At 34.1% G+C, this 26,320-nt stretch overlaps 1 protein-coding gene across 1 annotated transcript in view; it reads right to left on the bottom strand.

Moving 5' to 3' along the window:
- Window positions 1–26,320, bottom strand: part of EXOC6B (exocyst complex component 6B) — a 721,321-nt gene that overhangs the window by 334,085 nt on the left and 360,916 nt on the right. Inside the window, exons 12-15 of the mRNA XM_059079741.2 lie at window positions 15,763–15,834; window positions 14,815–14,912; window positions 13,091–13,196; window positions 12,105–12,214 (exon numbers count right to left, since the gene is read on the bottom strand). Of these exons, the coding sequence (XP_058935724.1) occupies window positions 12,105–12,214; window positions 13,091–13,196; window positions 14,815–14,912; window positions 15,763–15,834 (386 nt within the window). The remainder of the gene's footprint in view (window positions 1–12,104; window positions 12,215–13,090; window positions 13,197–14,814; window positions 14,913–15,762; window positions 15,835–26,320) is intronic.

Genomic DNA, 26,320 nt, shown 5'->3' with positions numbered 1-26,320 from the left:
AAAAAATCTACAAACAATAAATGCTGGAGAGGGTGTGGAGAAAAGAGAACCCTTTTGCACTGTTGGTGGGAATGTAAATTGATACAGCCACTATGGAGAACAGTACGGAGGTTCCTTAAAAAACTACAAATAGAACTACCATACGACCCAGCAATCCCACTACTGAGCATATACCCTGAGAAAACAATAATTCAAGAAGAGTCATGTACCAAAATGTTCATTGTAGCTCTATTTACAATAACCAGGACATGGAAGCAACCCAAGTATCCATCAACAGATGAATGGATAAAGAAGATGTGGCACATATATACAATGGAATATTACTCAGCCATAAAAAGAAATGAAATTGAGTTATTTGTAGTACAGTGGATGGACCTAGAGTCTGTCATACAGACTGAAGTAAGTCAGAAAGAGAAAAACAAATACCGTATGCTAACACATATATATGGAATCTAAGGGAAAAAAGGTCATGAAGAACCTAGGGCTAACACGGGAATAAAGACATAGACCTACTAGAGCATGGATTTGAGGATATGGGGAGGGGGAAGGGTAAGCTGTGACAAAGTGAGAGAGTGGCATGGACAGACATGCATTACCAAACGTAAAATAGTTAGTGGGAAGTAGCCGTATAGCACAGGGAGATCAGCTAGGTGGTTTGTGACCACCTAGAGGGGTGGGATAGGGAGGGTGGGAGGCAAGGATACGCAAGAGGGAAGAGATAATGGGAACATATGTATATGCATAACTGATTCACTTTGTTATAAAGCAGAAACTAACACAGCATTGTAAAGCAACTGTATTCCAATAAAGATGTTAAAAAAAAAATCACAGTGCATATATATGGCACCTACAAGAGGCCAACTTCAGATCTAAAGACACACACAGAATGAAAATGAGAGAATGGAAAAAATATTCTCTGCAAATGGAAATGAAAATTGGGGTAGCAACACAAATCCGACAAGACACAGTGTAAAATAAAGATGGTAACAAAATCAAAGAACATTATATAATGACAAAGGGGTCAATCTAGCAAGATTTTAAAATTCTCAATACATATGTATGCAACATAGGAGTATATAAATACATAAAGCAAATAGTAAACAATAATAATAATAGGGGACATGAACACTCCACTTACATCAATGGATAGATCATCAAGACAAAATCAGTAAGGAACCACTTACCTTAAACAACACATTAGACCAGTTGCACTGCATAGATATATTTAGAACATTCCATTGAAAAGGAGAATATTCATTCTTTTCAATTGCACATGAAACATTCTCTAAGATAAATCACATGCTAGGCCACAAAACAAGTCTCAATAAATTTAAGAAGACTGAAATCATGTCAAGAATCTTTTCTGATAACAATGGTATGAGACTAGAAATCAAGTACAAGAAGAAAAACTGCAAAAGAACACAAACACGTAGAGACTAAACCATATGCTACTAAAAATTCAATGGATCACTGAAGAAATGAGGAAAGAAATTTTAAAAATGCCTAGAAACAAACAGAAACAAAACCAAAACAATCGAAAATCTATTGGATGCAGTAAAAGCAGTTCTAAGAGGGAAGTTTATAGCAATGAAAGCCTATCTCATGAAATAAGAAAAATTTCAAATAAGCAACCTGACCTTACACCTAAAGAAACCAGAAAAAGGTGAATAAATAAAACCCAAAGTAAGCAGAAGCAAAGAAATAATAAATATTAGAGCAGAAATAAAAAAAATAGACACTAAAAAACAATCAATAAAACTTAAGAGTTGCTCCTTTGAATAGAAAATCAATACACCATCATCCCGATTCATTAGAATCAAAGTTGAGGAGGCACAAATAAATAAAATCAGAAATGAAAGAGGCAATCTTACAACCAACACCACAGAAATTAAAAGGATCATAAGAGACTACTACAAAAACTTACTCAGCAATAAAATGAACAACTTGCAAGAAATGGACAGATTCCTAGAAATGTACAATCTCCCAAGAGTGAATCAAGAATAAATAGAAATATGAACAGACTGATTACAAATAAAGAAACTGAATCAATAATTTAAAGAAGGCCCCTTACAAACAAAAGTGCAGAACCAGATGGCTTCACAGATAAACTCTAACAAATATTTTAAAAGAATTAACACCTATCCTTCTCTAACTAGTCACAAAAATTGAAAAGTAAGAAACACTTCCAAAATCATTCTGAGGACAGAATAACCCTGATATCAAAACAAGACAAAGACACCACAAAAAAAAAAAAAAAAAAAAAAAAAAAAAAACCCACAAAATTACAGGCTAATTTCACTGATGAACACAGAGCCAAAAATATTCATCAAAATATTAGCAAACTGAATTCAATAATATATATATATATATATATATATATATTTTTTTTTTTTTTTTTTTTTTTTTTTTTTTTGTGGTACGTGGGCCTCTCACTGCTGTGGCCTCTCCCGTTGGGGAGTACAGGCTCTGGACGTGCAGACTCTGTGGCCATGGCTCACGGGCCCAGCCACTCCGCGGCATGTGGGATCTTCCCGGACCGGGGCACGAACCCGCGTCCCCTGCATCGGCAGGCTGACTCTCAACCACTGCGCCACCAGGGAAGCCCTCAATAATATATTAAAACAATCATACTCCATCATCAAGTGATATTTATCCCAGGGATGCAAGGATACCTCAACATCTGCAAATTACTAAGCATGATATACCACATTAACAAACTGAAGAATAAAAATCATATATGATTTGGAGAGGAGATCAATATGGTGGAATAAAAGGATGTAGAGCTCACTTCCTCCCATAAATACATCAAAAATACATTGACATGTGGAACAATTCTCACAGAATATCTGCTGAACTCTGGCAAAAGATCTCTTGCAATCAAAACTACAAGAAAGATGACCACGTAACGTAACAGGGTAGGAGGAAAGGGAAAAAAGGAACGTGCATCTCTGGAAGGAAGCTGTAAAACGGGAAAGGTTTCCTCACCTGGGGCACCCCCTTCACCAGCTGGGAGATCAGCCAGAACAGAAAGGCATGGCATAGGCTCAGAGAAGAGTGTAGCAGCCAGATGGCAGCAGGCAGAACATAGAGAGACCATGACAGGTGGTCCTGGCCACCTCCCTGCACTCCCCAAAAGAGATGTGCATGCAGCAGCAGGTGTGTGTGATGCCTGGGTGTTGAATATCCAGATTTAACAGAGAGACCCAGGAAGAGGACTGGGGTAGGCTGCGCAGAGATACCCTTAAGGGGCTGGAGTGTGGTCCGAGCCACAACCAGGTGTGGTCACAGGATGAAGCAGAAGTTTTATAACAGAAGCTCCATTGTTAACACACATGAAGGGAGGGGTGGGGGCCCACGAGGGCAGCATCATCCTCACTTTATTTTTTATTGCAGTATAGTTGATTTACAATGTTGTGTTAGTTTCAGGTGTAAGGCAAAGTGATTTAGTTATACATATATGTGTATCTATTCTTTTCTGGATTCTTTTACTTTATAGGTAATTACATAGTACTGACTAGAGTTCCCTGTGCTATACAGTAGGTCGTTATTGATTATCTATTTTATATATAGTAGTGTGTATATGTTAATCCCAACCACCTAATTTCTCCCTCCTGCCCCCCACCTTCCCCCTCTGGTAACCATAACTTTGTTTTTTAAGCCTGTGAGTCTTTTTCTGTTTTGTAAATAAGTTCATTTGAATCGTTTTTTGGATTCCACATGCAAATGATATCATATGATATTTGCCTTTCTCTGTCTGACTTCATAATCTCTAGGTCCATCCATGTTGCTGCAAATAGCATTATTTCATTATTTTTTATGGCTGAATAATATTCCATATGTACCACATCTTCTCTATCCACACCTCTGTAGATGAACATTTAGGTTGCTACTATGTCTTGGCTACTGTAAATAGTGCTGCAACGAACACTGGGGTACATGAACCTTTTCGAAGTATAGTTTTCTCAGGATATATGCCCAGGAGTGGGACTGCTGGGTCATATGGTAACTCTATTTTAAGTTGTTTTAGGAACCTCTATACTGTTCTCCACAATGGCTGTATCAATGTACATTCCCACCAACAATGTAGGAGGGTTCCCTTTTCTCCACACCCTCTCTAGCATTTGTTGTTTGTAAACTTTTTGATGATGGTCTTTCTAACCAGTGTGAGGTGATATCTCCTTGTAGATTTGATTTGCATTTCTCTAATAATTAGCAATGTTAAGCATATTTTCATCTGCTTTTTGGCCATCTATGTCTTCTTTGTATGTCTTCTTTGGAGAAATGTCTATTTAGATCTTCTGCCCATTTTTTGATGTGGTTGTTTTTTTGATATTGAGCTGCATGAACTGTTTGTATATTTTGGAAATTAATCCCATGTCGGTTGCATCATTTGCAAATATTTTCTCCTATTCTGTGGGTTGTCTTCTCATTTTGTTTATGGTTTATTTGCTATGCAAAAGCCTTTAAGTTTAATTAGGTCCCATTTGTTTATTTTTGTTATTTTCATTACTCCAGGAGGTGAATCCAAAAAGAAATTGCTGTGATTTATGTCGAAGAGTATTCTGCCTGTTTTTCTCTAAGGGTTTTATAGTATCCAGTCTTACATTTAGGTCTTTTATTCATTTTGAGTTTATTTCTGTGCATGGTGTTAAAGAATATTCTAATTTTATTTTATTTTTACATGTAGCTGTCCAATTTTCCCAGCAACATTTATTCAAGAGACTTTCTTTCTTCCATTGTATAATCTTGCCACCTTTGTTGTAGATTAATTGACCATAGGTGTGTGGGTTTATTTTGGGCTTTCTATCCTGTTCCACTGATCTATAAGTCTGGCTTTGTGCCAGTACCATACTGATTCGATTACTGCAGCTTTACAGTATAGTCTAAAGTCAGGGGGCCTCATTCCTCCAGCTCAATTTTCCTTTCTCAAGATTGCTTGGGCTATTCAGGGTCTTTTGTGTTTCCATACAAATTTTAAGATTTTTTGTTCTAGATCTGCTAAAAATGCCATAGGTAATTTGATAGGGATTGCATTGAATATGTAGATTACCTTGGATAGTGTAGTCATTTGGATAATATTGATTCTTCTAATCCAAGAACATGGTATATCTTTCCAGCTGTTTGTGTCATCTTCTATTTCTTTCATCAGCATATTAGAGTTTTTGGAATACAGGTCTTTTGCCTCCTTACATAGGTTTATTCCTAGGCATTTTATTCTTTCCGATGTGATGGTAAATGGCATTGTTTCCTTAATTTCTCTTTCTGATATTTCATTGTTAATGCATAGAAATGCAAGAGATTTATGTATGTTAATTTTGAATCCTGCAACTTTACCAAATTCACTGATGAGATCTAGTAGTTTTCTGGTAGCATCTTTAGGATTCTGTATGTATAGTATCATGTCATCTGCAAATAGTGACAGTTTTACTTCTTTTCCAATTTGGATTCCTTTTATTTATTTTTCTTCTATGACTGCTGTGGCTAAGACTTCCAAAATTTGTTGAATAAAAGTGGTGAGAGTAGACATCCTTGTCTTGTTCCTGATCTTAGAAGAAATGATTTCAATTTTTCACCACTGAGTACGATGTTAGCTGTGGGTTTGTCATATATGCACTTTATTATGTTGCAGTAGGTTCCCTCTATCTCCACTTTCTGGAAAGTTTTTATCATAAATGGGTAATGAATTTTGTCAAAAGCTTTTTCTGCATCTATTGAGATGATCACATTGGTTTTATTCTTCAATTTGTTAATGTGCTGTATCACATTGATTGATATGTGGATATTGAGAAATCCTGGCATCCCTGGGGTAAGTCCCACTTGATCACGCTATATGAGCCTTTTAATGTATTGTTGGACTTGGACTCCTAGTATTTTGTTCAGGATTTTTGTATCTATGTTCATCAATGATATTGGCCTGTAATTTTCTCTTCTTTTTGGTGCTATTTTTGTCTGGTTTTGGTATCAGGGTGATGGTGGACTCATAGAATGAGCTTGGAAGTGTTCCTTCCTCTGAAATTTTCTGAAACAGTTTCAGAAGGATAGATGTTAACTCTTCTCTCAATGTTTGATAGAATTCTCCTCTGAAGCCATCTGGTCCTGGACTTTTGTTTGTCAGGAGTTTTTTTAATCACAGTTTCAATTTCATTGCTTGGTTGGTCTGTTCATGTTTTCTATTTCTTCCTGGTTCAGTTTTGGGAGACTGTACCTTTCTAAGAGTTTGTCCATTTCTTCTAGGTTGTCCGTTTTGTTGGCATACAGTTGCTTGTAGTTGTCTCTTATGATCCTTTGTATTTCAGTGGTGTCAGTTGTAACTTCTCCTTTTTTCATTTCTAACTTTATTGATTTCAGCCCTCTCCCTTTTTTTCCTGATAAGTCTGGCTAAAAATTTTATTTATCTTTTGAAAGAACTGGCTTTTAGTTTCATTGATCTTTTCTATTGTTTCCTTCATCTCTATTTCATTTATTTATGCTCTGATCTTTATGATTTCTTTTCTTCTGCTAACTTTGAGTTTTGTTTGTTATTCTTCCTGTAGTTGCTTTAGATTTAAGGTCAGGTTGTTTATTTGGGATTTGTCTTGTTTTATGAGTTAAGATACTAGTGCTATGAACTTACCTCTTAGAATTGCTTTTGCTGCATCTCATAGGTTTTGGACTGTCTTGTTTTCATTTTCACTTGTCTCTAGGTATTTTTTAATTTCCTCTTTGATTTTTTCCAGTGATCCATTGGCTACTTAGTAGTATATTGTTTAGGCTTCACGTGTGTGTGTTTTTTACAGTTTTTTTTTTCTTGTAGTTGATTTCTAATCTCATAGCATTATGGTCAGAGAACATGCTTGATATGATTTCAATTTTCCTAAATTTCACAAGGCTTGCTTTATGGCCCAGCAGGTGGTCTATCCTGGAGAATTTTCCATGAGTACTTAAAAAGAATGTGTATTCTGCTGCTTTCGGATGGAATGCTCTATAAATATCAAATAAGTCCATCTAATGTGTCACTTAAGACCTGTTTAGCTATTGATTTTCTGTCTGGATGATCTGTCCATTGATGTAAGTGTGGTGTTGAAGTCCCCCACTACTATTGTGTTACTGTCAATTTCTTCTTTTATAGCTGTTAGCATTTGCTCACATATTGAGGTGCTCCTATATCTCTCTCCTTCTGTTGGGCCATTAGTATAAGTAGTTGAACTGGGTTTGGGTTCTATTGTTGCTATGATTACCTTCAGTGCTTCACAGATTTCAAATTTTTCTAATGATAGCATGGGCCTATGTGTGATTACTGGGATCCCTGAAGGTTTTTCAAAAAGTTTCTGCATCATCCACATTTTTCAGCTATACCTACATGCCTACAATAAAGAATTGATCTCTCTTTCCCTAAATTCTTGCCCATTACCTAGTGGTAGATTGCTGCCACTTGTTACTTAGTTCTTACTGGACTATTAGTGGAGATCAAAGGACTTACTCTGCTGTCCTGGCCAGCTTCAGTTTTAGACTGGTCATGTGTCCTGATGCTAAGGGATGGAGCTTGCTCAACATCCTTGCCCTTCCTTCCAGTGGCAGCCAAACTCTGCCTTGTATATGTGGTGGGTCTAGTGCAGAAATTTTCTGCCCTCTCCCAGTATTAGAAGACCTCTCATGGTACTGGTATAAGATCCTGAGCCCAGGACTATTTTCTGTCCTTCTCCCAAGGGTTGAAAGGCTTTTTTTTCTTTTACCTTCTCCACGGTTTTAACAATGGGTCTTTACCTGTGTTCTTCAGAAAGACAGTTTGCTGCCCATCCCCCAGTGTCACAAAGTTTTTGGTCTACGTGAGTGAAGGGTCCAAACTAGGGGGGGTGGGGCTTCATGCCCTTCTCAAAGCAGTGGCAGATCCCATCCTCTATGCCTGTAACATCATTGATGGCTTTCTCTGATCTCTTACCCAGCTCCCAGTCTTTTTCATGAGCACTCAGTGGAGGTCCATGGAAAAGGACATATGAGTGAGTGAAATTCCTCCTGGATCTTAGCTCCAACTAAGATGTTACTGATTCATTACATCTTTAGTTGATTTCCTCTTTCTCACTTGTGTGTTAGCTTTGCTCTGCCACAAATGAGGGAGTCAGGGCATCCTGTCACTCTCTCCTGAGAGGGGCTAGTCTCTACTTGGATTTCCAGGTATTTGGTCACTCCATAACTTCAGCTCTCTAATGGGTTCCAGAAAAGTTTTCATTTTGTAGTTTATCTGTTTTGTTTGGGAAGAAGCAATACTCTTTCCAGCTTTCTATAGTGTAGACATAAGTAGAAGTATCTCATAGCAATTAGCTTTAAAAAAAAAAAGTGTTGTGCATGTATTCAAAAGAAAGACTGAAAAAAAAGAAAAAAGAAAGAAATTCTCATAAAGAAAGGGTGGTTATTAATGTGGTAGACTTTTGGGTTGTTTACATTTTTCTTCTATGTGCTATTCTATATCTCTCAAGTTCTTTACAGAGAGCTAATTTTATAACTTAAAAAAAAGACTGTGTGTGCATATACATATGTGTATTCTATTTTTTAAGTCAAGTGCAAATGACAGAACATTATTTTACCATAGAAATGCCATTTATTTCCTGTTTTTAAAATAAACTTTCAAATAAATTTTGTGTCCTCAGAATTCATACAATTACATATGTATTCAATATCTGTAATCTTTCTCAGTATCCTCTGTTCAATGTAAAAGACAAAATTCTTGCTAGGAAAAAAAAATTAAAGTTTGATTTAAGAGGATAATTATGCTGAAAGCTTCATAAGAATCTCTCTTTTTCTTATAAATTTATTTATTTATTTTTGGCTGCATTGGGTCTTTGTTGCTGCATGTGGGCTTTCTCTATTTGTGGTGAGCGGGGGCTATTCTTCATTGCAGTGCACAGGCTTCTCATTGCAGTGGCTTCTCTTGTTGTGGGTTCTAGGAGAGTGGGCTTCAGTAGTTGTGGCATGTGGGCTCAGTAGTTGTGGTTCGTGGGCTCTAGAGCACAGGCTCAGTAGTTGTGGCACATGGGCTTAGCTGCTCCACGGCATGTGGGATCTTCCCAGACCAGGGCCTCGAACCTATGTCCCCCGCATTGGCAGGCAGATTCTTAACCACTGCGCCACCAGGCAAGTCCCCGTAAGAATCTCAATACAGCAGTTTTTCTTATTTTGAGAGCCTTGTGTTTAAGAAAACTGTTTTTATTCATATTGTGTCTTACACCTCATAATATAATCTCCCGCAATGACAGCTACGATTACCAAAGTGATTTCTGTCATTCCAGGCTATAATGTAAATGTAGCCCAGGAAATAAGATAAACAGCAATTGAAGAGTAAAATGCAGCTGTAAACCAACCCCCACCAAACTGAATATTTTTTTTTAACTGTCTATGTTAAATGTATCAAAGGAGTTTTCAGGCAAAAACTTAATATAGTTAAGCAGTAAAAAGACTTCTGAACAATTTACTCAGATTATCCCTTTACCATATTACCTTTCCTCCAAAAAAGGATAGAAAAAGTCATTATGCAATGAACTTGTAATAACTTACATACAGTAACATACCCAAAAGTACCTTAGAGACCATTCTCTGGTACTAAGTAATTTGATGGTGGTCATTTGAAGGGTAAAAAAGTTTTGGTTTATAATTTCCAAAGATAATCTCATTTCCAAAAGAACATTTCTATGAAATCAATCTCATTTTCAGAGAAAAGAACTAATTAATTACACAAACCCCATGTTTCATTTTTTTACTTAGTAAGAATGTCTATCAAGCAAGTTACCAAACTATTTTCCAGTTGTTTATTTTCAGAGTTGCGTGGCATACCATATATTCCACTCACTTCCTTCTTTCCTTCCTTCCTTCCTTCCTTCCTTCCTTCCTTCCTTCCTCCCTTCCTCCCTTCCTCCCTCCCTCCCTCCCTTCCTTCCTTTAAAATTTACTAAGCTGGGTGCAGAGGATATTGTGCTGAACAAAACTTAAAATGTTTCTATCCTTCAAGAGGCCTTTTCTTACATCCTCAATTTATCTCAGACTTGGTTCTTATTTTGTTGCTGTATATTTTCATCACAGCACTTAATAATAATTGCACAGTTCCTCAATTACAGTAGGTACTCTTTGAAGACATAGATTTTCAGCATCTTAATGTCCTTACTACCAAGCACCATCTCACAAATAGATTACTCACAATGCATGATGAATAAAACAAATAAATAAACAAAGGAGCTTATAGTCTAGCACAGAGAGAAACGCATAGATACAATTGAGCAATAAAATCTAAGATGAGCTATAATGACAGTATTCAGAGATTACTGAAGTAGCACAAAGGAGTCAGCAGATCAACTCCATTAGGGGTGGAAGTGGTCAAAAAGCTTCATTCAGCACATGATGTTTAAATTAAATCTTGAAGGATGGTTAGAAGTGAGTCAGGAGCTTCAGAAGAGAAGAAATAATTTCAAGTAGAGAGAAAGTCATGAGCAAATTAAGAGAGATAAAAAATAGCATGTTATGATCAGAAAATAGCAAATAGGCTGGTATGACTGAAGCATGGGGTGACAGGGAAATTACCGAGATATGAATCTGGAAAAGGTACAGGGGACTAGGTCAAGGAATGGAGGAGGAGGCAAATAGACAAATATGTCAGGCTAGAGTATGCCGTGAGAACTTTATCTTGTATGCCGTGAGAAATCTCTGCAAAGGTGAGAAGAATAAAGTTAAATGATAAGATTTGATTTTAGAAAACTTACTCTAGGGGACATACAGAATAGAAAAAGGAAAAAGAAATAACAGATGGTTGGGAAAGTAAAGTTAGAGGTAAAAGAACAATTAGGACACTACTTACATAGTCCAAGACAAATATGACTACAACATCAATTAAAGCAGTCATACTGGAAAGAGAAAACTTTAAAGAAAAAAAAAAACTGAAAAAAAGAAATCAATTTAATTTTGTCCTCAATTAGATTTAGGGAAGCTCATTTACAAATGAGTACTGCCCTCATTTGTTAAATGGTAATAATTAGTGCTTACCTCAAAGAAATATTATAAATACCTGAGATAATGCATATAAAATACTTCATAATATGACTGCCAAAGAATAAGATTTATAAACATGGCAGTAATTATTTTGTTGATGCTGATGCTGATTGGATTTGAATCCTGGCTTGAATACTTACTCCCTGTGTGACCTTCATGAAGTTACTTAATCTCTGTTTGCCTCACATTCCTCCTCTGTAACAATGGAGTATGCTCCCTGGTACCTCATAGATAAGTACTATTTTGAGTTTTATAGATGTAATAACATATTCATGAAGGGTTTATAAAAATTTAGACCAATATCTGAAACTTTATTTTTAAGAAAAATAGTTATTATAGAAAATAAGAGTTGAAAATGATTCTCGGATTTCCAATATGGGCGAATGGTGATACTCACTGAGAGAAGGAGGCTCCTTTAAAAAGCCAATAATTCTCCCTCAAATTCTTTAAGATGAATTAAGCGTTCTTCTCAGTGTTTTGCAAGCACACTATACATATTACAACACTCACCATGGTATATTTTAACTGTCTATTTTCATGTCTATTATCCTCAGTAAATACTGATGATATCTAAGGGCAAAAAACTGTGTCTGTTAATTCTGCATCCCCAGAAAGCAGGATGCATCTGGTATATAAATAGGTTCAATATACGTTAGTGAAATAATTAAACTTAAAGAAGATATGAATTCCTTTAACAAGTCCAGAGAATATTTGGAAAGAATGGTATTTCCAAAGAATTTCACATGCTACTCCCCTACAGGCCTTAAAATTTCATCAAATAGAATGTAAAAACTAGTATATTATACTACTCTTTTCTAGTGAATTCTCACTAGATAGAAAGTGTTGAAATGCAAATCTGTAAAGAAAATAGCAGAGAATAAAGTAAATAATATAAACAAAAAGAAATTATTCAAGAGTTTCCAACTTTCCCTTTCACCATGACCATATAAATATAGCAGTGCCACACTGTAAAGGGCTAATATTAAGACTTTCAAAATAAGAGGTAAGGGAAAATCAAAAGTATTCCCAGAATATTTATGTATATGGATCCATAATCTCACTATCTGTTGTATTTCCATTGTTTCATACTATACCTTAGATGAAGATCTTCTGAAAACTTCAGACAGGCATAGATAAATTCTTTAATTTGGTTGTAAACTTTTGGCACAAATTCAGAGAATGGAAACTTTTTTGGAAATGGTTGCTGTAAAAGCAAGAATTAATGAAAGCCAAGTCACAAACCAACATACATTGAAAATACTTATAAATTAATTAAAATGCAAAAGAAATTTTCTTCCACACTGTGAACTGCCTGCTTAACAACCTCAAATTAAAAAAATATATATTAGTGAAAGTTTCCTGATACTAAAAAGAATAAGATTAAATTAAATAAAAAATAATTCAAATGTCCTCTAAAACCTGATAAATAAATTGTGATATATATTCAGCAATAAAAAGTAATGAGCTATTGATACATGCAACAACTTAGATTAATCTCAAAAGCATTATGTTCAGTGAAAGAAGCCAGTCTCAAAAGGTTACATACTATATGATTCCATTTATAAGGCATTCTAGAAAAGGCAAAAGTGATGGATAGCAACAAGACTGGTAGTTGGCAAAGGCTGGGGGTTAGAGGAGGAACTGATTAAGAAGGTGTAGCATGAGGCAATTTTTTGGAATCATGGAACTGTTCTGTATCATTATTGTAGTAGTACATACATGACAATGCACTGTCAAAACCAATACAGTTATATAGCATGGTAAATTCTACTTGTATGTTTTGGGGATAAAATGTCCTAAAAGTATAATAAAAGCAAGTATTTGAAAGTGTAAGGCAAAATGGAACACTTCCAGCAATCCCCCAAACACTTCAGAGGTGACAATACCCGAAAGCCATTTACTGATTCCCCAAACAGGAACTTCTGTTCTTCTAAGCCCTTCTAAGCCCCAAAATCGTCCTTTGAAGGTGTTTTATATTTCTAACCCATTGAGTTAGAAGTTATGCCTTTAATGAGACTGATACAAAGAAAGCTTTAAGGGGATGCCAAATCAGAGAAGTTTATTTTAAAGTGTTCCTTACCTTTTCCAGCTCTGTATCTTGGAATGGGAATTGTCCTACCACCTTTTTATATATCTCTTCACTTGTTACTGGTATAGGACTATAGTTGTCAGAATCAAGTATGTTTCTATAAAGAAAATAAAAGAAGAAAGGAAGGCAGGAGGGAAAAAGGAAAGAAGGGTTAGTTAATCACTATAGTGATCACAAATAATTTTCAGGTGAGCTCCAAGAGTTGTATATCCACCACAACCCAAAATAAATGTTTCCCAGTCCTTAATGTATTCCTTTTATAATACAGCTATTTGGTCTCAGGTAAGGACATCTTTTTTAAAAAAAAGAAAAAAGAAGGAAAATTACACTCTAAAACAAATGGAACACAATTATAAACATGACCTCATAGTATTTGAGATTTACAGGTCAGACAGAAAATTTTAAGGCAACATGTTGAAGCCTTAAGGCAAGTGAGAAGTAAATAATAAAAGAATGTGAGCTCTGGAGAAGGCAAAGAGGTTTTATTTGCTTTTTTAAAAAAATAAGACATTTTTTATTATGTTCTTTAATTCTGTACTAGATCTAACTTTCAAAACTGTTAGATGAGGAAAAGCAAGTTCTATAATAAATCCAAATTATGTTCATTTACTTCATCTACTGCTCTATATTAAGAATGACTTTTTCTTCATCCATAGGTTCTGCCTCCTTAACTGGACTGGGGGTTCTCTAAAAGCAGAGACCATACTACCAAAATCAAAAAAGAAATTTACTGAAGGCATCAGATCAGATGCTCTTAAAACCATGGATATATCATGTTACTAATTTTCAAGAGATAATCCTCCTCTAAATAAAACTGTATCATTAATAAACCGGGCTTTTAGAAACACAAATGTTTATATTAATATATAAATGAGTTGCACTACATGATTATCAGAGACATGTTCATAAAATGTGAAGAGTAAGATTAAAGGGACAATATAATATCTTAAAGCTATACGAACCTGAAAATAGAGTAAGCTGATCTGGGGAAGAGGTCTTACAGTAAGCAGAAAGATCACTTTAAGGAGTAAAGGTTCAAAAGGAGAAGAAACAAGTGAGCTGACATGAGTTGTGTGCCAGGAAAACAGTGCAAGGAAACATCTGTAAGTGGAGGTGTAATACAATAATTTTCTTATTGTTGTATGCATGTTGCAGTAACTATTTAAATAATATGCTTCAAATTATTTAAATTAAATTAATACTGGATTGTATCTCTGGGTATAAGATCTCTTCTCTGGGTATAAGAGAAGAAGATGAGGAATCACATGAGTTGAGTCTTCAAAAAAGTTCCAAAAAAACTAAGTTACTCGAAAGGGCTCAAAAGCCACTACTTTACAAGTGAGACACAGACTGGGCATGATCCTCAAAGAGAAAATCAAAAAACAGATTAAGAAGACACAAGGCGATCTGGTTGGTATGAACCAAGGTATATGACATTCATTCAAGGAAACAAAAAAGCCAAAATGGGATCTGGGGACTCCTCACATAGTACGTACTAATATACTGAGACTGGATATCTCGGGAACTTTATTTGGGACATAACTACACCTTACTTGAATTTTTAATCATAACTGGGATCAGAGCTAGAAAAAATACGCCACATATACTTGTTGATTATTACATCTGAAAAACCTTATGTATAAAGACATGTGTACACACATGCATGTGCACGTGCATGTGCACACACACACACACAACTATAGACAATTTCTCACCTGAAAATACCTGACCACTTCTTTAGCAAAGTTTCACTATATTGATCTCTGATTTCTAACAGCATGTCAAAAAGCTGATTTACAGGAAAACCATACACCTGAAACAAAATAAGAAAATAGCTTCATTTCATAAGGTGATATTTTTAAAGCAACATGAGAGATTAGGCACTGAAAGATATTTTTGTTCTTTGGCCAAAAATTTAAATAAAACCATGATAAGAAAAATCTTTCATTCCCACCTAATATTTAGTGTTCATTCTCAAGAATTAAAAGATATATACCAATATGAGCCAGTCAGAAAAAAATTAAAAGATGAACATTAAAATTAATATATACTGGGTATAAATGTCAGCTAAGTTTTCCCTACAACTCCTTCTGTAACTCTTAGCAACCTCCAGCAATAGGGAGAGAAAATGAGAATGCTACCAATATCACCCACTTCTAATACAATTCTATTGGATATAATATGTGGTTCACATGCCGTGGAGCAGCTGGGCCCGTGAGCCATGGCCACTAAGCCTGCGCGTCCGGAGCCTGTGCTCCGCAACGGGAGAGGCCACAGCAGTGAGAGGCCCGCGTACCTCAAACAAAAACAAAAACAAAAACAAAAACAAAATGTGGTTCATTATTTAAAATAGTAGTTAAGAAACTCCAAAATCACTCAGACATTATATCTGAATTAAGTACGTTTTGAAGAACTAAGGTAGTGAGTTCAATTAATTGATTTGCCTTGAGAAAAAAGGGGGATGAGAACAATTTATGAGAACATAAACGGTCAAGGTGATGACCAGGAAATGCTACAAAGAGATAAAAAGATCTAGCTCTCAGAAAAGAAGAAACACAACTAAAAACTAAAAGTTACTTACTCAAGCTTAGATAGACAATGAAAAGATTTAGAGCTGATGAAACACTCATCTAGATAAGTCTGTGTAAACATAAACCACAAACCTGAAGTGTGTCAGCAAAAAGCACAATGAGGTTCTTCAAATCTAACACGAGGTTTGGATCAGAGCAGTAAGACTAAAGGAAATAAAAGACAATGAGGAAAAACACCTTTATTAAAAATAAAAGTAAATTTTGAGTTACTCAACTGCTTAATGCTGCACCTGGTAAAGGCTCTCTGGATAACCTTCCTGGTTTAAAGTAACACCAGATTCAGCCAGGGAAGAGTGAGTAAAGACTCCAATAATCCATGATCTACATTTTTAACACTTGGAAATTTAAAAACACACTTCTAAATAACTGTTTGGTTAAAGAAGAAATCAAAATTGATATTGCAGATTATTTTAAAATTTAAAATTTTAATATTTAAAATGAACAGCAATGAAATAGTTCATATCAAAACCTATGGAATGCAGCTAACGCCATTTTAAAAACAAATTACATCTTTATATGTGAACATTAGAAAACATAAAAGATTTAAAATAAACAAACACTCAACTCATGAAGCTAGGCCAAAAAAAGCCAAAATAAACCATAAATAGGTGAGAGAACAAAACTGATAAAATATAAAGCAGACATTAACGACATAGAGAAGACATGAAAGATTTGATCAATGAAACCAAAAGCTCAAGTTAAACATAAAATCAATAAAATAGACAAATCACAGGTAAGTCCAATTAAACAACAAAGAGAAAACAATACAAAGAATACAAAAACAAACATAAATACAGAGGAAATTACAAATAAAGTCCATGTATAACCTCTTATCAACAAATTTGAAAACTGAAATGACATGGAAGATACCTTCTGTGGGCAAGCTACAAAGAGGTATATGGCACTATTTTTCAGTGACTTTGACATTCAAATTCTCTTAATTATAGTTTGATTACTTGCCCTCTACTTAATTGCTCAGTTCCTGAAGGAGTGTTGAATTCTCCCACAGTGGTGTGGTCCCTTGGTTTCTCTTCCTACTACTTAACAGTTTTTGTTTATTTACATACTGATGTTTGCTTGTCCCCAGTAAATGGGTTACTGTCTTTTTCATGGGTTAAAAATAATATCAAAACAAATGTTCCTATCTTCTCCCATTTAATGGTCTTTAACTCCAATCCAATTTTCTTGAAGAATATTGTCCTTTTTGCTCCCCATTCTTTATTTTCAATCTTTCTGTGGGATCTTAATGTATGAATCTCTCTTAGTAACCAAACTATAACACTTTCCAACTTTGGCATTTCTCATGAATACTTACATATTTGGACCTATTCTAGCCATCTTATTTTAAGTTTTCTATTTTCAATGATTTCTTCCTTCTTTTTTGTTTCCTTTCCTGTTTTTCACTGGATCAGTTTTTTCAAATTATCTTATACTGGTTATTAATAAGTTATACACTTTCTGCCCACTGTTTATTTGAAATAATCTGGGTTTTCATCTAAAAAATGTTTTAAACATTAAGCCTCTCCTCTTTTAGGCATTCTTAATAGCATAAACTTTACAAATAATCAAACAATCAGTTATTTAGATTTATCTATGAGTTTTACTCTCACTTTTGCACACATTTATTTACTCCCATCCCATCTTGTATTTAGAATTTCTTTTTCATTTTTGGTAAAACACCAGTAAGACAGGATGGGTGAAAAGTAAACTTTGAACACTCATGTGTTTGGAAATGCCTCTCTTTTGCACTCAAACTAAAATACACAATTTCAGATGCGAGAAAACTGTCTGCCCTAACTTACCCTGCCTGACCAAAAAAATGCATTCTTTCAACTGTAATAACCTAGTCTTTCTTTAATGCAGGGAAATTCCCCTCTTTTATTTAAATATTTCAGTCTCCTGCTGTGTGACTGTACTTTCTTTCTAAATCCCTATTAGATACAACCAAAAATCTACATCAATTATCCATGTTCCTTAACTTTGCATTCATATTTTCCATCTCTTTGTGTCTTCACTCTATATTTTGGGACATATATTTGATTTTGTCTTCTTGATCACAGAATGATATGCAGTTTTATCTATTTAATCTTTGAATTAAATTTCTCTATTATGGTAGTCATAAATTTCCAAGAAAGCAAGGTTTATCTTTGATTTCTATCCTTCTGTGGCTTGCTTCCTTCCTTTTCCTCCTTACCATGTTTTTTAAAATTATGAATATAGTATACATAAAGAAAATAAATAAATAAAACCTATATGTACAATTTCACCAGGCAAACAAAACTAAATAGCACCAGCATGCCAGAAGCTCCAAAACAACTTCTTTCCTCTCCACTCAGGAAAACATTATCATGACATTTATGATAATCAATTCCATGTCTTGCCTTCATTTTTTGCTTCTTTGTATTTTTTAACTTAATAAACTTTATTTTTTAGAGCAGTTTTACATTTACAGATAAAGTGAGCAGAAAGTACAGAGTTCCCATATATCCCTTCACACAGAAATTCATGCAGATTCCCTTATTATAACATCTTGCATTAGTGTGGTAACATTTGGTACAGCTGATGAACCAATACTGACACACTGTTATTAACTGAAGTCCATACTTTACATTAGAGTTTACTCTTTGTGTTATATAATCTATGGGTTTTAACATATGTATAATGACATATTCCACCATTACAATATCGTAGAGAATAGTTTCACTGCTCTAAAAATTCCCTGTCTTCCACTTATTCATCCCTCCATCCCTTTCCCAAATCCTGGCAACCCTGATCTTTTTACTGTCTCTATAATTTTGCCTTGTCCAGAATGTCATATAGTTGGAATCATGAGTATATAGCCTTCTCAGATTGAGTTATTTTACTTAGCAATATGCATTTAACTTTCCTCCATGTCTTTCTGTGGATTCATAGACCATTTCTTTTTTGCCACTGAATAAATATTCAATTATAAGAATGTACCAGAGTTTGTTTATCTATTCACCTACTAAAGGACATCTTGGTTGCTTCCAGGTTTTGGCTATTATGAATAAGCTGTTATAAACATGAATGGGCACGTTTCTATGTTGACATAAGTTTTCAACTCATTTGGCAAATACCTAGAGTGTACTTGCTGGATCATATAATAAGAGTATGTTTCATTTTGTAGAAACTGCCAAACTCTCTTCTAAGCTGGCTGTACCATTTTCCATTCCCATCAACAATGAGAGTTCCTGCTGTTCCACATTCTCTTCAGCATTTGGTGTTGTCAGTATTGTAGCCATCCTAATGGGTGTGTGGTGGAAGCTCATTGTTGTTTTAATTTGTAATTCCCTGAGGACATATGTTGTCGAGCATCTTTTGTATGCTTTCCTGCCATTTGAATATCTTCTTTGGTGAGGTATCTGTTCAGAACTTTTGCCTGTTTTTTAATTGGGCCCGTTTTTAAATGTTTTTCTTACTGTTGAGTGTTAAGAGTTCTCTATATTTTCAGTACCAGGCCTTTATCACATATGCCTGTCAGTTTATTCCCTTAATTTCATTGCTTTGTAACCATCTAAATACTCAGTCTTACTCAATATTTTCTTTCTCAATATTATATAAGTGGAAAAAATCTGTATGTATAATTTTCTGTCTTGCTTTTATAATTCAACATTATACTTGTGAAATACATCCATGCTACTGTATATAGCAATAGGGTGGGCCTTTTCATGCTGTATAATATTCCATGTTAGGAGTTTAACCCAGATTGTTCATTTTATTACCAATGGACATTTAAGTCATTTCTAATTTTGAAAATACAACAATGCTGGAATGAATACTCTTGCATGTGTATTATGGTACATTAGGGCAAGTTTTTCAAGGGAATATAGTTAGGAAAAGAATTTCTGGTTCATGAGGATCTTCGACTTTAAAAGATGATGCTAATTTTTTTCAAAGGGGTTCTGAATACTTCGTACCCTTATCAACATTTGTGTTATTAATTCTTACATAATGTTATCTCATTTGGTTTTAATTTGCATTTCAATGATGCACTAAAGTTGATCACCTTTCACATGTTTCTCAGCCAAGTGAATTCCTTCCTTAGTGAAGTACCTGTTTAAATCTTTTGCTTGTTTTTTTTGTTTGTTTGTTTTGCGGTATGCAGGCCTCTCACTGTTGTGGCCTCTCCCATTGAGGAGCACAGGCTCCAGATGTGCAGGCTCAGCGGCCATGGCTCACGGGCCCAGCCACTCCGCAGCATGTGGGATCTTCCCAGACTGGGGCACGAACCTGTGTCTCCTGCATTGGCAGGCAGACTCTCAACCACTGCACCACCAGGGAAGCCCTTGCTTGTTTTTTCTATTGAGATGTCTGTCTCGATTGTCATGATGAATAGTGAATTTTTTATATATTTTGCTAGTTCTTTGCTGATTTTGTGCTGAAAACATCATTTCTCATCATATAGCTTATTTTATCTACTATCTTTCATTTTTTTGTTTTTTTTCTTGCAGTTTTAACGTAGCTTAATATTTAATATATGAATATTTTCCTTTATGGTTAGTGACTTTGTTATTTTAGTTAGGAATTCCTTCCCTAACCTGAATCATAAAGATATTCTCTTATACTATCTTCTGAAAGATTTATGGCCTTACATTTTATATTTTGATATTTTATCAACCTGAAACTCATTTTTTGGTGTATTATTTCCCCCATACTGATAGTCAATTGTCCCAGTACTATTCATTGAAATGTCTGTCCTCTACCCACTGACCTGCAATACTATCTCTTTTATAAATATCAAAGATCTTTTTTGGAGGCCCTATATTCTGTTTCATTATCTATCCAATGACAGTACCGGAGTGTCTGGCACTCATTTAATAAGATTTCTAAATTAAGCCTTGATATCCAATAGAGAAAACCCACCTACATTATCTCAGTCTTTAGGAGTCTCTTAGCTGTTCCTGGCTTTTGTACTGGCTTAACAATATTACAATCAGATTGCAAAGGTACTCATCCTCCCAAAAATAAGATTATTGAGATTTTTGACTGCCACTGAATTAAATTTATAGATCAATTTTAAGAGAACAAATATCTACAATAACTCTTCCAATCAATGAACATGCTATTTCAATTTTATTTAGGTCCTCTTTAATTCCTTTTCGTCTCTCAAAAACATTTTAGAATTTTCTCCATGGAGGTCTTGAACATATTTTGCTAGATATATTTCTACTACTTTTAATGTATGCTATTGTATCAATTTTATCTTTTAAAAATTTTAACTTTTCAACTTTTATTCCTGGTTTATAAAATGACAATTGATTTTGCATGATTTCCTATCAGGAAACATGCTAATCTCTTCCATTAATTGTAATAAATTTTCTGTAAATTCTTTGAATTTTCAATGTACAAAAATATATCATCTGAAAAAGTGACAATTTTGTTTCTTCCTTTCAAAGATGTATTTTTTAATTTATTTATGTTTCTATCTTTATAACACTAAGTATGACGTCAAATACAATACAAAATAGGAGTGATGGTAATTAAATATGATACTTATAGGATTTTGAGGATAGATTTTTATCAGTTTAAAGAAATTCTCTTATGTTTTCAATTTACTAAGAGATCTTACCATGAATTTATGGTGTGTTTTATTAAATGCTTTTCTGTATCTATTGAAATGATTACATAATTATTGTCCTTTAATCTATTAATTCATTAAATTACATTAATAGACTTTGTAATATTGAACAGCTTGCATTTGCTATGATAAACTCAACGTATTAATGTTTTTTGTAAACTGCTGAATTCTGTTTTCTAATATTTTATTTAAGATTTCTGATCTATATTTATGAATGAGCCTGTATATTTATGAGTTTATGAGTTCTTGTACTATCCTCATCTGGCTTCATTATCAAGATTACACACACCTTATAAAATGAGTTGGTGTTTCCTCTTTTCTATTCTCCAAGAGTTTATGTAAGATAGGAATTCAAGAAAAAACTCCCTAGACCTGAAGATTTCTTTAACGGAAGAATTTTGACTGCTTTTTCATTTACTTCTGATTCAATCTTAACCTGAAAAGAATAGTTCTTTCCAGCCTAATGTGGGAGAGGGCACCATATTAGACTCTCCAAGCCAGATAGGCCCCAGAGACTATCAAATCTGAGTACAAATTGCCTGGACTAACAAGTAACCTCAAGGCAAATGCAGTTTAAGTGTTTAAGTCTATCTTTCTGGACCTCTGGACTCTCAATTTCCCCTGGATTTGGCCCGGTAATTCCTTAATAACCTTACTAAGCACTCTAGACTTAAACAACATCTTATATGCAGTACATAAAGCAGTACTTTTAGTTGTTTCAAGCTGAACAGCTGCTATGAATGACCTAGCTTCCTATATTCCTAAAATGAGAAATAATTATTACTTTATAAATTTATCTCCTAGTCCATGAGTTATTTGTATTTGCTAAAGAATAGCTATGCAATTTGTTTATTATTGTCTTCTATTTGATGTGATTGGTTTTCCTCAAATATTCTATGACTCAGCATTTGTTTATGTTTAGAAATGAAGGACTAGATTGATTAGTATATATAACTGGTATGGGTTTCACCCTCTGCAGCTTTTAAGTCTGTTTTCCAAAAACTGACTACAGGCTCTTTGTATGTAGGTGGGGCAGATGAATCACCTTGCTCAAAAAGTAGTACTAGAGAACTTCACTAATCATGCTATCATCTCTTTATGTTGATGGTAAGGTTGGCCAAAGGAATTGGGTAACCTGCTGTCTAGCCAAGATTTTTAGAAGGTAGACTTCTAAATAATTTCCCCTTAAGATTTCTCCCAGCCTCATTCCTGCTCATAACATTTGTTGACTGAATTTAGAGTGTTCCTAGATTCCATTTGGAACAATGTTTCCTACTTTGACAATACCCTCTACACCATATTTAATGTAATATTTTCTTTTCTCAGGTTGAGTCATTATTCTGATTCCATCTGTTTTCTAAATTCAAAGAAATTTTTCAAAACTTCTGGCCTATAGAGGTACTTTGTAGTGTTTCTCTTTTTAGTTTTTCTTACATGTTATTTCAATAGCAATTTGGTTAGAGAGCTGCTTGACATATATGCTTAGTACACCCTTTGACTCAAAGAAATTTAACATATGTGTGTGGGGGGGATGGGTATGGATGTGGGTGTGTATAAAACCACTGTTACAAAGCACCGAGCTGATCTCCCTGTGCTATGCAGCTGCTTCCCACTAGCTATCTATTTTACATTTGGTAGTGTATATATGTTCATGCCACTCTCTCACTTCGTCCCAGCTTACCCTTCCCACTCCCCGTGTCCTCAAGTCCATTCTCTACATCTGTGTCTTTATCCTTGTCCTGCCCCTAGGTTCTTCATAACCTTTTTTTTTTAGATTCCATATATATGTATAGCTGATTCACTTTGTTATAAAGCAGAAACTAACATACCATTGTAAAGCAATTATACTCCAATAAAGATGTTAAAATCAATGAATCAATCAATCACACACACACACAAAACCCACTATTACAGTACACACTCTTGTCTGCCTGTCACATAATAAGAAAAAATGTCCAATATTTAATAGCTACAAAACATGAAGATTTTGGGCCACACAAATTACATTGTTCCATAATTTTAAATCATAAAAAAATAACTTTCTAGTATTATCAGATGATCTGTTTACCATTTTATTGGCCGTCCTACTATCAATTATATTAACAGATCTTCTAATATTAAACCATTCCTGATATGAATTCTTTGTATTAGCATATTATTCTTTTAATATACAGGTACTGCTAAATTTGAATTCTAAGTGAGATGGATTGTATAAGATTGCATAAGATTTCTATCATGTTTTGAAATCAGCATTGAGAATATTATATCTTTCAAAATGTTTCCAATTTATGCAGTGACTGATAATTCAATCAGAAAATATAAAAAGTTTTAATTAGTGACACAGAAAGTTAGAAAACTATACAGATTTTTTACAAAAAATAAACACTCAGATATAATGTTTCCTTCTGAGATTTGTTTTGATGTTTAGGTTGTTCTTATTTTTCTTTCTTGCTGATAATGTAACACAATAAATAGTGTCATAAAATAGAATTGGTATCTGTGGCATCAACCACTTTGTCTCATAATGGATAAAAATGGTTCAGTGAGTAAATGTACATGATGTTGAGTTCTATTTTAATGGTTCTGTTGAAATACAATTCCCATACCATACTATTCACCCATTTAAAGTATGTAATTCAACAGCTTTTAGTTTTTTTAATATTTTTGCAGATATGTGCAAACGTAACCACAGTCAATTTTAGAACATTTTCTTCATCTCAAAGAGAAACCCTGCCCCTTAAGCTATCACCTGCTTATTCCTCGTATCCACTCCCAGCCCTAGAAGACCACTAATTTCTTTCTGCCTCTGTAGACTGATGCTAAGCTATTATTTTTTAAAAGGTATTTCTGTCATTTATTCTTCAGTTCAAAAGAATATACAGTAGATCTACAAGGAAACATTCCATTAAGATTAATTTTCTCCATAGGTATACACTTTAATCAGCACATTGTAAAGTGTCCTATTCAAGACAATAAGTATGGTTGCATGATGAGGAAAAGAGTATATTTTCCTCCTGAGAGACTCCTATAGATTTATCACATTCTCAAATGTGAAAAAAACCACTGCTTTGAAAAAAGAAATTGTTTGGAAGAAATCTAAGTTTTCTAAAAGAAAAACACCTTTTCCCAGGAAAAAAAATAAAATTGGTAAAATCAGGGAAATGGACAGATATAAAATAAACAAACAAAATCAAGGACTTCTTTCCCATAGAATGACAGTAATACTAGTTAATATCAGAAACAAACCTTCCTCAAAATACTACCTGAAATAAACCATAAAATACCAAAAATAGGACTTAGATAGGGAACACATAAAATATTTTACCAAAAGATATTAAAGCAAATAAGTGAGAAAAATACATATATTCCTGTTGAAAAATACCAGATGCTGAAATATGTCAATTATCTCCATTTAAATTTGCAGATTTACTGCATATTAACACTATAGGTCAGTTTTAGGGGGAGGTAAGAGGTGGAAGGGATGTGACAAAGTGATTCTCAAATTAACCTAGAAGAATATTGAGGAGATAAATAGTATATTTTAAAAAGAGGATTTTATAGGACATATATGTCATATAAGAAATTAAAGCATACTATATCAGATGTAATAATCAAAACAATGTTGTACTGGTTCAAGACATACAGAGAGAGAAGGAAGGGGGTGGGCAGGAATCAGAGCCTAGAAACAGATCTTAGTATTTATATAACATATTATGATAAAGGTGGTCTTCAAAATAGGTTGGGAAAGGACAGATATTTATGAACTGAATGCTGCATTCCCCCCGAAATTCTGTGTAGAAGCCCTAGTGCCAGTGTAGCCTTGTTTGGAGAAGAGGCCTTGGAGAGATAATTAAAGTCAAATGAAGTCATATGGGTAAGGTCCTAATCTGATGGGATTGGGGTCCTTGTAGAAGGAGAAGACACTAGAATACATGCTGAGGAAGGGTCATGTGAGGACACAAGGAGAATGTGATCATCTGAAACCCAGGAGCGTCCTTACCAGAAACCAACCATGCTGGCACCCTGATCTCAGACTTTCAGCCTCTGGAACTGTGAGAAAATAAATTTCTGCCGTTTAAGCTACCCAATCTATATATTTCATTATGGTAACCTGAGCTGAATAAAACAACAGATTATCACAATAATGTTAAAACAACAGATTATCACAATAATGTTATTGGAGGTGATGAGTCATTTTCAGAATAAAGTCCAACCTCACACACAACACTAAAATAAACTTTTAGTTTGTGAATTATATGTTAAACAAGTAACTACAGAAATACTAAAATTAAATAAAGACAAATAATTACATTTATTTGGAATAAGGAAGACATAAATAGTAAGGTTAAAGATCAATAAATTTAACTCCATTAAAAATTTTAAAACTTCTGTAAAACCATGGAAAAGAAAATCAAAGGTTAGAAACACATGAAACTAAGGAAATATTTACAATCTATATATTAGACTAGAGATTAACATTCAGATTAAAGTTAATGTTAAACATTAACATCCATGTGTTATTAATAAATATAAAATAAAATGATTAAAATACAAAATAAAGGCAATGAATAGGAACAGGAAATTCTAAGAAGATATACAAATAACTAAAAAGATGTGAAGAGATTTTTAATATCAGTATTAAAGAAAAACATTAAATTAATTTCTGACATATAATTTCTGACATTATTATTATATTGGGAATGACTTTTTGTTTTTAATCGTAACTTTCTGAGGAATAAAAGGAATAGGGAAATAGGAATTCTAACAGCTGATGCTTAGTGATGCTAAATGGATCAATCTTTTTGTATAGCAAATTAGCAATACACATCCAGAGCCTCAGAAATATACAGATCCTTTAACTCACTAAATTCACATTTAAGAATTTATCCTAAGTATAATTAATGTGCAAGGATATGTTAATAAAAATATTTACTTCAATGTTTATAACAGCTTAAAAAAACTTTAAAAAAAAGTGTATCAAGTGAATTAATTTTTTTAAATGGTACATTCCTAAAAATGGAATATTATACA

The sequence above is a fragment of the Kogia breviceps genome, chromosome 11, assembly GCF_026419965.1.
Source record: "Kogia breviceps isolate mKogBre1 chromosome 11, mKogBre1 haplotype 1, whole genome shotgun sequence".
In the NCBI taxonomy this organism is placed as follows: Eukaryota; Metazoa; Chordata; class Mammalia; order Artiodactyla; family Physeteridae; genus Kogia; species Kogia breviceps.
The sequence above is the reverse complement of the archived record's forward strand: the minus strand, read 5'-3'. Positions and strand labels throughout refer to the sequence as shown.